This window comes from Thamnophis sirtalis, unplaced genomic scaffold (assembly GCF_051295495.1).
Source record: "Thamnophis sirtalis isolate CommonGarterSnake01/CBP01778 unplaced genomic scaffold, rThaSir2_p1.2 scaffold_4, whole genome shotgun sequence".
In the NCBI taxonomy this organism is placed as follows: Eukaryota; Metazoa; Chordata; class Lepidosauria; order Squamata; family Natricidae; genus Thamnophis; species Thamnophis sirtalis.
In genome coordinates, this window is record NW_028261384.1 from 109732933 (window position 1) to 109749479 (window position 16547).

General features: G+C 37.5%; 1 protein-coding gene across 1 annotated transcript; it reads left to right on the top strand.

Annotated features, from left to right (window-relative positions):
* Positions 1-3659: 3659 nt before the first annotated feature.
* LOC106549771 (olfactory receptor 5BS1-like) lies at positions 3660-8984 on the top strand. Its single transcript, XM_087714530.1, has 2 exons — positions 3660-3717; positions 7975-8984. The coding sequence occupies exons 1-2, from the start codon at positions 3660-3662 to the stop codon at positions 8982-8984; spliced, it is 1068 nt and encodes a 355-aa protein (XP_087570656.1).
* Positions 8985-16547: the final 7563 nt, after the last annotated feature.

Sequence of the window (16547 nt, forward strand, 5' to 3'; positions counted from 1 at the left end):
TCAAACTATTTTCAATGTATTGTTTTAGAAAAATATTTGAATACAGTGTAAAGTTGTGTGACTCTTCCCATATCATAGCATCATAGTATTGACAGTGGTGATGGTGGTGATGCTGCTTAAAATAATAATAGCTAGTATAATTAAATTAAGCCTTCTCCCTCACCCCTTGGACTTTTTCGCATTAAGCAATGTTGGAACTGAAGATGTTTCTTGGATAAGAAGTGAAATATTTTTTTTAAAAAAAGAAATCCAATTGCCTTTTCAAAAAAAAAACATCTTTGGGACAACATGTCCTAGATGATTGAGAATCTTCATAGGAAAATTGTTTACATGGCATATTCATATATTATTTATAACCAAACTCACTTTTTCCCTTATCTCTGATTTCATAAATCTGAATCTGAAATAATGGGGCTTGTTTTAATGCACTTGCTGACATTTATTACAGTGTATTATATTCTAGAAGCTCAAGACTTCAACCCCCTTTGCTGATTAATTCCTTGGATTTCATATACATATGAAAGCAAGCATTCTTTACATATGAAAGCAAGCATTTAGCTTTATTACTGCTTTAGGAAACTTCATATTCATTAGCTCTAATAGCATTTAGTAGCACAATATTTGCAAGGTTGCCTTGAAGAAGTTGATTGATTAACTGATCATATTCTACTGAGTTCAAGTGCCATAGTTCATAGTACATTAACACTGGTTTTTAAAACCTGATAAAGACTCAAGGTCATGATCAGTGTATTGCTGGTGCTTGTGGAAAATATTTTGGCAAGAGTAGGAAAAGGAAAGAAAAAGATAAGAACCCTTCTATTTTGAAAACCACAAAAGAACTTGTATTTAAGATTTAAAATAAAAATAGACATATTCTTCAAAAAATTTTGATGGGTTAGAGTGGCAGTAATTATCAAATTCCTCCTTTTCTTTTTGTTTATATTTCTTTTTACTCTGAAAACTGGATCAATACTCAGATGAAGAAAACTTGATAATCCAAAATATTTTAGCTGGACTTCAAAACATCTTAGAAGGACTTGAGAGATTTGATAAGAAAATGGACAGACTGTGGAGTATCACAGAAAAAGATGATGGGGTTGGAGCCCCAGAAATTAAAGAAGTGAATGAAAATACAGAAAACAAAGATAAGATGTTAGATGAACTTATTAATGGAATAAATGTGAGTGAAGGCGGAAAGAAGGGAAGCTGGAAAAGTGACTTTGATAATGTGGTGCTTCATTCCAAACTCCAAGATGCAGGAGAAAAAGAAAGAGCAAAAAAGATGGAGTTAATAAGACAAATCTATCCAGAAATAAGCTTGATAACCAAAGTTAAGCTTACATTAATAACAATTCAAGGGCAATGAAACTACATGAGAGATCTTTTAAGCTACAAAGTGCAGAGAGAAGCCTTAAACCCTGGAAAGGTCCTGAAAAGAAAATTGACTCAACAGCTGGCAAGAGAGAAAAGACCATTTTGTTACTGGAAAGACACTGGTTACTAATGCTAGTTGATGAAAAAAAGCTAGCCAATTATTGATAATTAATAAGTAGAGATTTTAGTACTTTGTAGACTGTTCTAGATTATCACTGAATGTTTATTTGTTAACATATAATTTACTATGATACCAAAAGTGAAATAATAACCTTAATTAGGATACATAACTGGGCCATAAATTGTTATTTGGGATCCGGCGAGAAAATGTACAAATCTTACAAATTTTTTGTTTAGATCTTGTTATGAAGATATAAATAATTTGAGTCAGAAGAGAGGAGATGTGATATAAATAAGGAAATGCTAATGCATACTTTTGGTGATTATTAAATAGAAATGTTAACATCTCTTAGATTGTTTTAGATTTTTAATGTTTATTTTGTTAACACATAATTAATCAATTTAGGACTGAGGAAAAAGACCTATAAATCTTATTAAGAAATCTTTGTTTAAAGATGGTTATAAAGGTATAATCTTGTGTGGGCCTGTGGAGAGGAGACGTGATATAAACAGTAAATAATCTTTAGTCAACTACAATAATAACAAAGAAATGTTAATGGATAATATTTAATGATACATACAGGGGTGTTATGGGGAGGGGAAATTCTTAGATATCTTACTTAACTGAATCTGTTTCAGAATATGTCATAAAGGTGTAATGTTATTGGAGGTTTATTGAAACTGCAAATGAATGCCAGTGGTGGTTGTGTCTTTAAATACAAATGATTCTAGATAAAAACATGTTTAAATAATTGTATTTAAATGAGAATTGTGGTACAGGGATAGAAAAATACATACATTTTCTTTTTTGATTTAAAATGTACAACTCAATTTCAATGAAGTATGTGTAAGGATTGTGGAAGAAACGCACGGAATGTATTTGTAACCAATCGATACGCTTTCTACAAGATGTATGAAGGATGATTCTTTGTGTGTGTGTGTGTGTGTGTGTGTGTGTGTGTGTGTGTTTGTTGAATTAAAACAATAAAAATATTTCAAAAAAGGCAGCTGTGTGCCATAGATGCCGACTGGCGACTACACGGAGGAGAGCCTTTTCTGTTGCAGCTCCGACCCTGTGGAACGACCTCCCCGTCGAGATTCGCACCCTCACCACCATCCAGACCTTCCGCATAGCCCTTAAGACCTGGCTATCCCATCAGGCCTGGGGATAGGTTCTCAATTTACCCGCCCGAGTGTTGACTGTTGAATGCAAGTTGTGCCTTATCATTTTATTTTGTTCACATATTGTTTGTTTTTGTATTGCACCCCCTTCCCTACGATTGTAAGCCGCCCTGAGTCCCCTCAGGGAAAAGGGCGGCCTATAAATCTTAATAAAATGTCAAATGTCAAAGATGCAACAAGAAGGGTCACCTGGTTCAGGTCTGCTGGGCTACGTTGCCACTTCCCCCACAACCGGATGCCCCAACCGCAGTCCAGCCAGGAGGCGCAGCCGCCAGCAGTGGAGGAAAGACAACTGCTTTGCTGTTGACTGGGCCCTTCCAAACACATGACCCGATAAATGTGTGCCCAACAAATGCGCACTGACAAAATTGCTGCAACAAAATGGCAACATTGAAAGCGCGCTGACAAAACCGCGCCCACAAAATCGCACCCACAAAAGTGTGATTAGGGTTTTTAGGTTAGGGTTAGGGTTAGGGTTGTTACCGTTGTTTTTGTGTTGTTTTCAATGGCGTGCTTTTGTCAATGTGCATTTGTCAATGCACTTTAGTGGGCGTGCTTTCAATATCGCCGTTTTGTCATGGTGGTTTTGTTGGCATGCATTTGTCGGGCGCGCATTTGTCGGTGAACCTCTGAACACCACTGCGGAGTTGGTCAGCAAGGCGAAGACAGTGTCCCTGCTGCTGGAGGGATCACCTTGCACCATAGAGGTTGACTCTGGCTCCTGTTGCTCCCTCCTGTCTTGGGCCACTTTCTCACAGTTATGCCCCAACATCACACATGACCAGTTGTCACCACCAGACACTATCCTGAAAGACTTCCAGGGGACTCAAATTCCCATCCTGGGCTGTCATGTTGTGAGGGTGGATTAGGGAGGGTTTCACAGCTGCCTCCCTGTTCTAGTTGTGGAGAAGCTGCTACCAGCCCTATTGGGGCTTGATTGGTTCCCTTTGCTGGGTCTGTCACTGGTGGGGGTGCATCAGACCATGGCATTGTTCCATGGCATTGAAGATGTCATTGTGGAGTTTGCTGACGTCTTCAATGGTAAGCTAGGGGAATATAAGGAACCCCTATCTCCCTGAATTTAGATCCACAGGTTGCCCCCATTAGGCTGAAGGCTTGCAGGATGCCTTTTGCCTTAAGGTTGAAGGTTGATGTGGCACTGAACAAATTGTTGGCGCAGGGCTTCCTGGAGCCCATCGACAACTCCAAATGGGAGACCCCCCCCCCATAGTGGTCCCTGTCAAGGCCGATGTGTCTATCAGGATCTGCATCGACTATAAGTTGACCATCAACCTCGGTCTCCAGGCAAACCCCTATCCAGTCCCTGTGTTGCAGCACCTGCTCCATTCCTTGGGACGGGGCTATATCTTTGCCAAACTAGACATGGTGCAGGCCTACCAGCAGCTTCCAGTGGATGACAAGGCCCAGTGCTCCAGACTATCATCACCCAGCATGGGGCTTTCTGTTGCCGCCACCTTCAATTCGGCATTTCCGTTGCCCTGGGGATCTTCCAGAGCCTCATGGAGCGATTGCTCCATGGGCTCCCTGGTGTTGTACCCTACTTTGATGATGTCCTGATCACTGCACACAGCTGCTCAGGACTCATCGAAGTGTTGCAGAAGGTCCTCGAGCGTTTCAGGGGTGCAGGTTTAAAATTAAAGCACAGCAAATGCTTGTTTGCTTCGCTCAGGGTGGAATTCTTGGGCTTCTTGACAGATGCCCAGAGCATCCATCCTACTCCCTCTAAAGTCACTGCCATCAGGAATGCTCCAACACCTGCCTCTAAGGCAGAACTACAGGCGTTCCTAGGCCTTTTAAACTTTTACGCACCATTTTTGCTGTATAAGGCATCACTAGCAGAGCTGCTATATCAGTTGCTCGACCGATCTGTGGCCTGATGCTGTGGCAACTGCAAAGTGCATGTATTCGCAGCTGTCAAAGCCATGCTCACATCAATGGCTGTCTTAGTGCAATATAGCAACAATCTGCTGCTGACACTGGCATGTAATGCCTCCCCTGTTGGTTTGGGGCTGTCCTGATCCATGTCCTTCCCAATGGCTCTGAAGCCCCCATAGCTTTTTATTCCCGGACACTCTCTCCAGCTGAGAGAAACTACAGCCAGATCGACAAGGAGGCTCTGGCTGCCATGTCTGGGATTAAAAAGTTCCACGACTATCTATATGGATGGCATTTCACGCTCTTCACTGACCACAAGCCTTTCCTTGGACTTCTGGCTGGTGACCATCCTACCCCTCCCATTCTATCTCCTCAGATGACCCACTGGATGGAGTTCCTGGCAGCGTATTTGTATGCGCTGAGATACCGGCCAGGCAAGCAGCTGGGGCATGCTGATGCCCTCAGCTGCTGCCCCCTCCCCATTACTGACCCACAACTTGTTCCTTGCTTGTCAATTCTGTCTATAGCTTCCCTCGACCTACCACTGACCATCACTGATGTGGTGGCCACACCAAAGCCGACCCTATCCTATCCCAGGTCATGGCATGGGTCTTGAGGGGCTGGCCTATAGGCAGGGTCTCAGAGGAGTTCTGCCCTTTCAAGACCCACCAGTTGGAACTGTCAATACCCAGCAGATGCCTTCTGTGGGGGATAGGGTTATCATTCTCACACCCCTCCACCATCAGGTGGTTACCCACCTCTATGGGGATTACCCAGTCATAACCCACATGAAGGTGCTGGCTCTGAGTTATGTCTGGTGGCCCCTCATGGATGACGAGATAGCAGCCTGGGTGGACTGGTGCTCCCAGTGCCATGTGTTCTGCCCTATGCCACCAGCAGCACCACCTTGAGACTGGGAGGTGCCTAGGCCAGTGTTTCTCAACCTTGGTGACTTTAAGCCCTGTGGACTTCAACTCCCAGAATCCCCCAGCCAGCATAACTGGCTGGGGAATTCTGGGAGTTGAAGTCCACAGGACTTAAAGTCACCAAGGTTGAGAAACACTGGCCTAGGGGACCCTGATCGAGACTTCACCTAGACTTCGTGACTCCCTTCCATGGCCAGATGTTCCTGGTGGTCGTAGACACTTACTCCCACTGAGTGGAACTCATTCTCAAATCGTAGAGCACAGGTTCGATTCCCAGCAAGGGTATGGCTAGCTGATGAGAGCTAAATAGCTTGAAATAGATCTATACTAGTCTCCCTTTATTTATTTATCAGCATAAATATAACATACACACACACACACACACACACACACACACACACACACACACACACACACATTTACCAGTTTCCAATTCTTCCTTATTATTCCCAGTAAAACATTGTGGGATAATTATGAATAATTCAGTAGTAAAACATTTTAAATTATATTAAATTAAACTAACCATATTTTGTATTCTTGGGGAACAAAATTAAAGAATTCTTAGAAACTGTATGTTCTTAAATTTTAAGCTAAGTTTCCTTCCTTCATTCCTTCTTCCTTTCCTCCCTCCCTTCCTCCCCTTTTTAAAGTATATCTTATAAATTATTCAATATAATGATTAATGTTTGCATTTTAATCCCAAACCAGTTCATTGGTAGAGTTTGGTTGTGGGTAACGTTTATCTGTGATAATTCTGCAGAATAAAATATTGATTTGTATTCCAAATGAGTTCAATGGTAGAATTTCTATTCATTTATGTATGACATGTACATTGTATTATCACTGGGAATCAAGGATACAAAGGTAAAATCTGGCTAGAAAATACTCTCCAATGTAAGGAAATTATAATATGCTAATATATAGGTAGTAAATGAGTATAATTTAATGTACATATAAAAATACATGTTGCATTTATGTTTTCTTAAAGAAAACAAATCAGCATTAGTATTAGTATTTTGTAGACATTCCTTTTAACATTTAACAAACTGTCCCACTGCACATTGCAGCATAAAATGTATTAATTGTCTTGTTGAATGAAAAGAATGGCACTTAGTATATAGCCAATAAGTTATTAGAATTTCCTACTTCATGTTGGAACAGATCTTACAGATCTCAGCTAGGAATAAAGGTTTGAGTTATGGACCTAGTAAGATTCTTGGACCTGAAGACAATCAAGAACCCACCAAAGGACCCACAAATCCTTCTGCTGGCAGTCTCCAGAGATTCAGCAAGTTATTAGGATATTTGAGGAAATAAAAACTTCACAACATCTGCATTGGAGGCATAATGCAGAAAATAAGTAAAACACCAAAGTGATATATGCAGCTATATCAATTATTATCAAGATCTGCTTTTGCCAGGAGAAACAATTTCCCAAAGGAAAGAATTATCCACTGCACATGCTGAACTCATGTGAATGTATAAAATAAACATTTATAAGTTTTTAGCCACATAACAGATGCAGCATTTTTTAAGCTGAAGAAATAAACAAAGAGAATCAGGTAAATTTCATTCTAACTTCTGATTTCTTGTAAGTTCCATTCTAGTTTTCCAGTTACATTATAATGTGATGACCATTTCCTTCGGGCTGCTGGCTAGGTATGTCGTTGAATGTATGTTCATTCTGAAAAGAATGAAAATAATAGTTAATTTATACTGTGATTTGAGATGGTGATTTGTTTTATTTCATTTATAATTTTATTTATTGCAGTAAAAGTCACTTTGCCAGCAATTTATATCTTTTCACTATTAAGATTGTATAAAACAGTTTATGGTGATGAGAATAACCAATTCTAATCTGAAAAGGTTAAATATGATTAAGAAAGTATGAATGTTGAAGTTGAAGGAGTTGAGTGAAAGTCTTTGAAGAGAATTCTGTCCATGTGCAGTTCGTATTAGAGGCTATGTTATGTCAGGGGAAATTTTACAATGCATTAGAAAGGAAAGTTTCTTTTTCTTTCTCTAAAGTATTTGATTGATATGTGAAACATTCTGCAGAGTTTACAGGGGAGTTAGATAATTCTAGGTTTCAGATTCTAGAACAAAAATGTACTAGAACACAACAAAATCATAGAGTCCTGTCTAGTACTAGTCCTGTATTTACATGTTTCCTGGGGAACATAATTCTTTTCTGATTTTATTTATTTGTATTGAATCCTTACAGCTAACATATCCATATGAAGAGAAATCAAATTAAGATTCACTAAAGGTCAACATGACTTGATGGTATATAATCCACCCATCTATCCATCAATGCTGCACTCAAATATGAATTTCTACATGTTTTGAAAACAATGCCAAACAAAGAAAACAATATTTCCAAAGATAAAATTCACTCATCAATTTGTTGTTTTGAAAGTATAGAGGTTTGTTGCCATTTAATTCTCCATTCCATTTTTGTCTGTTCTATCCCTAGTTGTATATTGCATTGATGCAATTGACAGTTTATTCTCTCTCCTTTCCTTGAAGTTTTCACATCATCTGAAAATGGAAACAGAAAATCAAAGTACCACAATCACTTCCTTTGTTCTTTGGGGATTTTCACATAATTTGCCAATTAATCTCTTCCTCTTCTTTGTATTTCTATTTATTTATGTGCTAACTTTACTGGGAAATATAGTGATAATGGTTGTTGCAAGTCATCTCTCGAGCCCTGTGTACTTTTTCCTGAATCATTTGGCTATTATTGATATTTGTTTGTCTTCTGTCACTGTGCCTAAGCTCTTAGGAATTTTGACTGCAAGGCAGACAATTTCATATTCTGCATGTTTTGGCCAAGTGTTCTTTATTCTTCTAACAGGATGCAATGGAGCTTGCATTCTTGCAGTAATGGCTTATGACCGTTTTGCTGCCATTTGCAAACCCCTTCATTATGTACAAATTATGAAAAAAGCATGTTGTAGATGGCTGGTGGGTGGTGCCTGGACAATAGCTTTTTCATATGCTTTTGTAAATACATTTTCTGCTTTAAAGCTCAATTTCTGCAGAGAAAATTTTATCAAGCATTTCAGTTGTGAATTGCCATCTCTACTTGCATTATCTTGCACAGACACACTTTCCAATTGGATACTCTTTTTCATAACTGGTGGCGTCATTGTCATATGTTCATTTGGTTTCATTTTATTTTCCTACATTCATATCATCTCCACTATACTGAAGTTGAACTCTGCAGAAGCAAAAAGGAAAACTTTCTCTACCTGTACCGCTCACCTTATTGTTTTGGTTTTGTACTTTAGCACTGGATGTTTTAGGTATATGAGGCCCAACTCAGCCTCCTCAATTATTGTGGATGAACTGATCAGTATACAATATAGCATTTCCACACCCATGCTGAATCCCCTAATCTACAGCCTGAAAAACAGGGAAGTGAAGGAAGCCATAAAAAAGCTATTGGGCTACAAACCCTTGATTTCTCATACTGAGTAAAGTGGCTTTATTTAAAACAATCTGATTAATATGCAGATGGGGAACTGAGAAATGAACATAATGTTTTGGAAAGTTATTCCTTAATTTGTTCCATATAGAAGAATAAAACAAACAAACAAACAAACATTTATCTGGTATAGAAATAGTTTAGTAGCCTATTTTATATGATGAATTGTCATTTAGATAATCTATTGAAGCCAGATATTTTTAGAACAATTGTCCAAATATCTTCTCTTGATGGATCTCAAACGATTGTTTTGTATAGTAAGGCCTCTCAAGTTTCTGGTTGTATGATATTCTAAATAATAAATAAATTATGATATTGATGGTGATATTTATGATGACAGTCATGAGACTTGCTAGTAGAATGAAACTTTCCCCCATTTTTAGAGCTTTGCATGTTTTTTTAGAGAATTTTGTATGTATGTTCAAATCAATATTTATTTATTTATATAATTTTATTATTATTATTATTTTAAATAAACCATAAAGATAAAAAATAAGAAAAACAAATGATCAAACATAGGAACAGATTGAAAACAGAAATAGAGGAAAAAGATGAGAGATGGACGTGCCAAAAGATGAATATTTTAGAAAAAAGCAAAAACATAAAAGAAAACCCTAATGGCATACTTTATATGCCATTAGCCAAGGTGGCGCAGTGGTTAAATGCAGCACTGCAGGCTACTGCTAGATCAGCAGGTCAGCGGTTCAAATCTCACCGGCTCAGGGTTGACTCAGCCTTCCATCCTTCCGAGGTGGGTAAAATGAGGACCCAGATTGTTGGGGGCAATATGCTGACTCTCTGTAAACCGCTTAGAGAGGCCTGAAAGGCCTATGAAGCGGTATATAAGTCTACTGCTATTGCTATTGCTATTGCTATTGCTATAGCATAAGAGCATTTTTCTCTCCTCCATTCAGATGTTTGTAATATTCTATGCCTTCCCATGAGAAAGAGCTCTGAAGATTTCAGGTCTCCAAGAAATGCTGTTTGACAGAAAACAAATATGTATAACTATGTAAAGAGGTGCAATATGCTTTCTTTATTGTTTAACTCCAATCAAGATTGCATTTTATCCATCATTTTATGTCTTCTTGAATTCCGAGTTTAATGAAATATATAGAGAGACTTTTTAATAGTGATTTATTTTTAGTAGTCTATATGATGAGTTCTTGGTGCTCTCTGAGCTTGGTTGTTTTCTTGCAAATGTTTCTTTGCCCAAACTAGATAACATCATTCTGCACTGATAATGTCACCTAGTTTCAGTAATGAAAGATCTGCAAGGAAACAACCAAACTCAGAGAGCACTAAGGGATTCTCATTTCAACTCTGAGCTGTAAATATTCTCCTTTAGTGGTAGTCTGTTTTCTCAGATAAATTCTCTTGGTGAGATACGTTAGAGTCTTTTCAATTCCAAGTAAAACTCCTTAAATTTTCATGTGCATAATCATTTTTCTTGTTTTAAAATGTGTATGTTTTGTTCCTATATATTTTATTTTACTTTATTTGCTTTTATCATCATGCCAAATTTGTTACCTCCTTACGTTTTAATCTGGTTTTATATTTTTATGTTTTTGGTCTTATGGTTTTTTTATATATGATATTTATTCATTAGTTACACTGATAGACTTTTAGAGTGATATTTTTTTTATTTTCTTGTACTGCTTTAAAAACCAACTTTTGTTTATACATCTTTATACTAGCTTCAAAATTGAAATTCATTAAAACATTGCTTCTTGTATTGGTGTAAATGCATAATCAATCAATAAATTAACAACGGAGAGTCCAGATAAATCATTGTAGCTTAGATTAGATTTCAGCATGTCACTAGAGGCCTTGGGCTTAATATGGATCACTGTTGCATGAAGAGCATATAATGGATATTATGACTCACTAAAATTTGAGGACATTATGAGATGTACAAATTATTTAGTAGGAAATGGAAATTAGTAATTGGAATTCATACATGAATGACATTCAAAGGTGCAAGAAAGTTACTACTGAAGTACCATTTTCCCCAAAATAAGATCTCCCCAGGTAATAAGCCCAAACAGACTTTTGAGTGTGTGCACTAAAATAAGCCCTCCCCTGAAGATAGGCCCTCCCCAAAAATATTGCAATATAGCAGCAGCCCGGGGTGACCATTCTCACCACTTCCTGCACCTCAAAAATAATAAGACCGCCCCCAAAATAACACCAAGTACTTATTTGGGGGGTCAAAAGAAAGTAAGACCCTGCCTTATTTTGGGGAAAACACGGTATTTACTGCCATATTTCTCAATAAACTCTCAACCTATTTTATTTGGACATCATTTTGTGGTGAACTTTCTTGAGTTGACCTGCAAATTCAGTTTTGACACATTTGGAAAATATCATAAAACTTATTAGTGCTTAACAAGATTCAAGTAATGTTGATGACTGTGGATCTCAGCATTAACTCTCACTAACTAGTTTTCTTTCCATCTCAAGTTTACAACTTTGGGTAATTATAGGCATATGTGTTCAGAAGTGTGAATTCTGGATTCATTAAGCATTTAAACCAAAACTCCAACTGTCCTTCTTGTTTGCAACCATTAGGAAAAATTGGTCAGTTAGTTAGGTAATTTTATGATTTCTTGGGCTTTCTTAATTTTCACATAATCATTTCTTTCAGGTGTTTATATGTTTACAAAGTGGTAAAGGAGGAGATCACATTATTTTACAGATTCAGTTGAATTGACATGGTCAACTATAGAAATTGAAAAATAAAATAATAAATAAATAAAAGATAAGAAAATTAATTTCTGCTATTTCCTGCCCTTTTTTATGCACTTGACCATATAACTGGCACCATATAACAGCATGTAGCAAAGCTGACTCAGACCATAGTGTAACTTGCTGGAGGTCTCAAAATTTTCCCCAGGAATACCGGGTTTTCATAACAGATCCTGTCTCTTGCATTCCAAATTAAGTCATTATTTTTTTTAAAAAAAACAGCTTTATTCTCACCAAGTAACCTCAAAAAATGCCAAAAGAAAAGGAGGGGAGGAAACTTCTAGTAGAGCACCTAAATGATTCAGTCCTTCTGTCTCAAAGGGAAATGAACACATTTCAAACAAAATCAATCTTTGAAATTTCAATACAAAAATATTTAGATCTACAAAACTGCTTCATTGTGTATTCTGATTTGATCTTTCAAAGAAAAGTCAAATATAAGGTGACCAGATTTTCAGATTGGTAAAGAGGGACACCATTGACCGGAGGCAGGGGGGCTTGTCAAAAGGTCACACAAGACGATTACATGACCCCAGGAAACTGAAAGCATCATAAATATGAATATGTTGTCAAACATCAAAATTTTGATCACGTGACCATGAGGATGCTTCAATGGTCACTAAGTGTGAAAAATGGTCTCTAAGTGTGAAAAATGGTCATCAGTCACTTTTTTCAATGCCATTGTAACTTTGGTCACTAAATGAATTGTTTGAAAGCTAAATGCATTATGCTAGCTTACATTTTCAAGAGAGAGAAGCTAAACTCCTTATTAGAATTGAAATAGAAATGAGTAGAGTAGAGTAGAATAGTTTATTAGCCAAGTGTGATTGGACACACAAGGAATTTGTCTTCGGTGTACATAAAAAAAAATAGAATACATTCAAGAATCATAAGCTACAACACTTAGTAATAGTCTCTCTCTCTCTCTCTCTCTCTCTCTCTCTCTCTCTCACACACACACACACACACACACACAGACATACACACACACACTCCTCCTCTGGATTCAATGGGACTTTTATAAAATCCCCACTCCTGTGCACTCTCTCTCCCTCTCTCTCCCTCTCTCTCTCTCCCCCCTCCTCTGGATTCAATGGGACTTTTATAAAATCCCCACTCCTGTGCACTCTCTCTCTCTCTCTCTCTCTCTCTCTCTCTCTCTCTCTCCCCTCCTCTGGATTCAATGGGACTTTTAGAAAATCCCCACTCCTGTGCTCTCTCTCTCTCTCTCTCTCTCTCCTCCCCCTCTGGATTCAATGGGACTTTTAGAAAATCCCCACTCCTGTGCACACACTCCCCCCTCTCTCTCCTCCTCCTCCTCCTCTGGATTCAATGGGACTTTTAGAAAATCCCCACTCCTGTGCACTCTCTCTCTCTCTCTCCCCTCCTCTGGATTCAATGGGGTTTAGAAAATCCGCCCTCCTCACACACTCCTCCCTCCCTCCCTCTGTCTCTCTCTCTGTCATTCTCTGTGTGTGTCTGTCTCTCTCTGTCTCTCCTCCCTCCGTGTGTGTGTGTTTGTGTGTATCCCTGCCCCCGTGGATGGGCTCCGGACTAGCAGAGTCTCCTCTTCCTCCTTTTTAACCAGGCGATCTTCGGCTGTTGCACAATCCCAAGGGCATGCGCTGAATCCAGCGTGGCTTCAGAGAAAGAAGGAATGCGAGAAGGCCCCCCCATCCCCGCTGCCTGAACATTTCAATGAAGGAGGCTGCAGGCTCCTTTGTCCTCGGCTATGCAATTTTCTTTCTCTGCTGCCCAAACGAGTGAATGAGGCAGAGGGAGAATGAAAGGAGATTGCGTCCCTTCTGTCTCCCCGTTTCTCAGAAAAGCAACTCCTGGAAGGTTCTTTGGTGGTGGCAGGCGTCTTAGAACCTGCCTGCTAGCAAAGGACCTTCCCAGAGTTGCTTTTCTGAGCAATGGGGAGACAGAAGGGACAGAATACCAGCCTGCTGGGATGGGTATACAGGGCTGGGGGCGGGGCAGGCTTACTTCCGGGTCCGGTCACAAAAATCGGGTCTTTTTAAGAATGCCCCGGGACAAGGGACAACTTGTGCAGAAGCGTGATTGTCCCACGAGAATCGGGACATCTGGTCACCTTTGTCAAATAGGAAGTACAATAAATAAACAATAACTTTCAAAACTAGATTCCTGAAAAAGCCTGGACTAATAATGGCATCTTTATTTCTACGGTGTAAATATGGTAATTTCCTAGGGGGAATTCCAGAGATCCAGTAGAACTATTAGAAAATTTGGGAAACTAAAAACTTCATACCAGCTTTATTTGGAGAGATAACACAGAAAGGAAGAAAAATACCAAGGTGATTCCTGCATGTATAATAACTGAAATTATGAAGGTCAGCATACTTTTCCCAAAGGAAAGAATTCTTTACGGCACATACTGAACTCATATGAATGCATGAAATGAACATTTATAGGTTTTTACTACCCAATGACAACTGCAGCATTTTTCAGGCTAAAGAGAATCAGGTAACTTCATTCATTTATTCATTTTTCCTTGATTTTCTAGAAAGAAAGGCAATGTTAGTTTCTTTAGAAAAGAAACAAGCTTTCTAAATCTTTTTTTAAATTCCATTTCCTAATTGTTCAATATTACTTCTAATAAAACTTGGTTGGTTAATGTTGAATAATTCAGTAATAAAACATGTTTTAGTTTAATTAAGTTAATAACTATAAAACTATATTGTAAAACTAAAAGCATTCAAGAATGTATGCCCTTACATTTCAAGCTGAGCTAAAACTGTTATCTTCTTTCCTTCCTTCTTTCCCTCTTTCCTTTCTTCCTTCCTTCTTTCTTTTTTGTTGGAGGAGAAATGTAGCAAGGAGCTGAGACATGAACAATCCATTTTTATTCTGTTTTTTTTCTTCATAGTATAGAATTGTTTCCTGGAGACCATGTTCGAGGGGCAATTCCTATAATCTGAAATGATGTCCACTTTTCTTTTATGGGGAAGTTAAAATTAAGAGAGAAAGAAGAAAAAACTGTGGAATTTTTTATAAAGATCAATCCAGCAGCCTTCACCTAATCTTAAAAACTGATATTAAAATTTAATTTTAAATTTAATTTTCCATGCTATTTTTGTAAAATATAAATATTTCTATAACATAATGAAAATGTGATATTTTCCCTACAATTCTTAGAATATACAGTAAAAGTTTCACATTTCTCTTCTGACCTCTTAAGGGGGAAAAGCTGATGCCAGCAATTTTACAACAGATTTCTATGTTTTAATTCTCAGACAATATCTTAGCTGAAAATGGTAGGGAATACACTTTGAGGATATTGGTTGATTCAAATGAGATAGGAAAAAAGGGAGCCTGAAATAACACTATTCTGACTTAATACAAGACTTCTCCACAGTTTAAGGTAGCATACCCTGGAATTTTATTGAACTTTGATCTACTACATATTGAAGATTTTCCTGCCTTGTCTCAGGATGTGCAAATATAAATAACATGTATTTACTATAATCTCTTCAGAATAATGTTTGGATATTGTTTATGTGTTATAATTTTTGACTTTTATCCCAAACTAGTAGAATTTGATTGTGTATATTGCTTATGTCCCATAATGTCTGCATAATAAAATACTGATTTTTATCTCAAACCTGTTCAATTGTAGAAATTCTATTCTTGTAAAATTTAGGGAGTGATTGCTCAGTGCTTAAAGAAGCTGAGCTTGTCAGCTGGAAAGCAAACATCTAGTTCAAGGCCAAAGTGCCATGCAACAGGATAAGTTTCCATTACTTGCCCCAGCTCCTGCCTATCTAGCAGTTTGAAAAAATGCAAATGTGAGTTTGCAGTTTGAAAACATGCAAATAGGTATCACCTTGATGAGAAGGTAATAGCATTCTGTGTGCCTTTGGCATATAGTCATGCTGTCTATGAGTATGGAAATGTCTTCAGACAACACTTGATCCCTTGGTCAAAATGATCATCAAGCTCCAACATGACAAGTCAGAGAAACTTCTATATTTACCTTAGAATTTAGGTATGATGTATATTTTATATTATACTGGGAAGCAAGCAATGATACATACAGCAGCTGAATTCTGTCTAGAAAATATTTTCCACAAGAAGGAAATTATATTATTAGAATATAGTATAATAATATAGAAGTATAAATATACATGCAAACATTTTGTAGTTGTATGCTTCCTTTAAAAAAAGGACAACATTAATATTGTGTTGCAATTGTTGGTTTAAGGAGTTTACGAAGAATTGTATTAAACTATCTGCAAATACTTCAAAACATACTTCTTCCCATTTTAGTACCACATGTACATCTTTCAATTATATTTTTATCTTAGTGTTGTTTGTTTGCTTCTTTGTTTGGAAAATGAGCATTAATGTTCTACATAGGTTCTATATTGTGATTCATAACTATCATTACAGTATTAGTCACTAGATCTCTCTTTCATTACCAATTTTCTCCTGACATTTGACATAATGTTCCACTGTATGCTACAGTATAAAACGAATTCTTTCCTGTAATGGAAAGAATATCTGCCATTATTAGGATCTTCTACTTCATGTATATTCATATATATTCATTTACCAGTTTCCAATTCTTCCTTATTATTCCCAGTAAAACATTGTGGGATAATTATGAATAATTCAGTAGTAAAACATTTTAAATTATATTAAATTAAACTAACCATATTTTGTATTCTTGGGGAACAAAATTAAAGAATTCTTAGAAACTGTATGTTCTTAAATTTTAAGCTAAGTTAAGTTTCCTTCCTTCTTTCCTTCTTCCTTTCCTCCCTCCCTTCCTCCCCTCCTCCTTC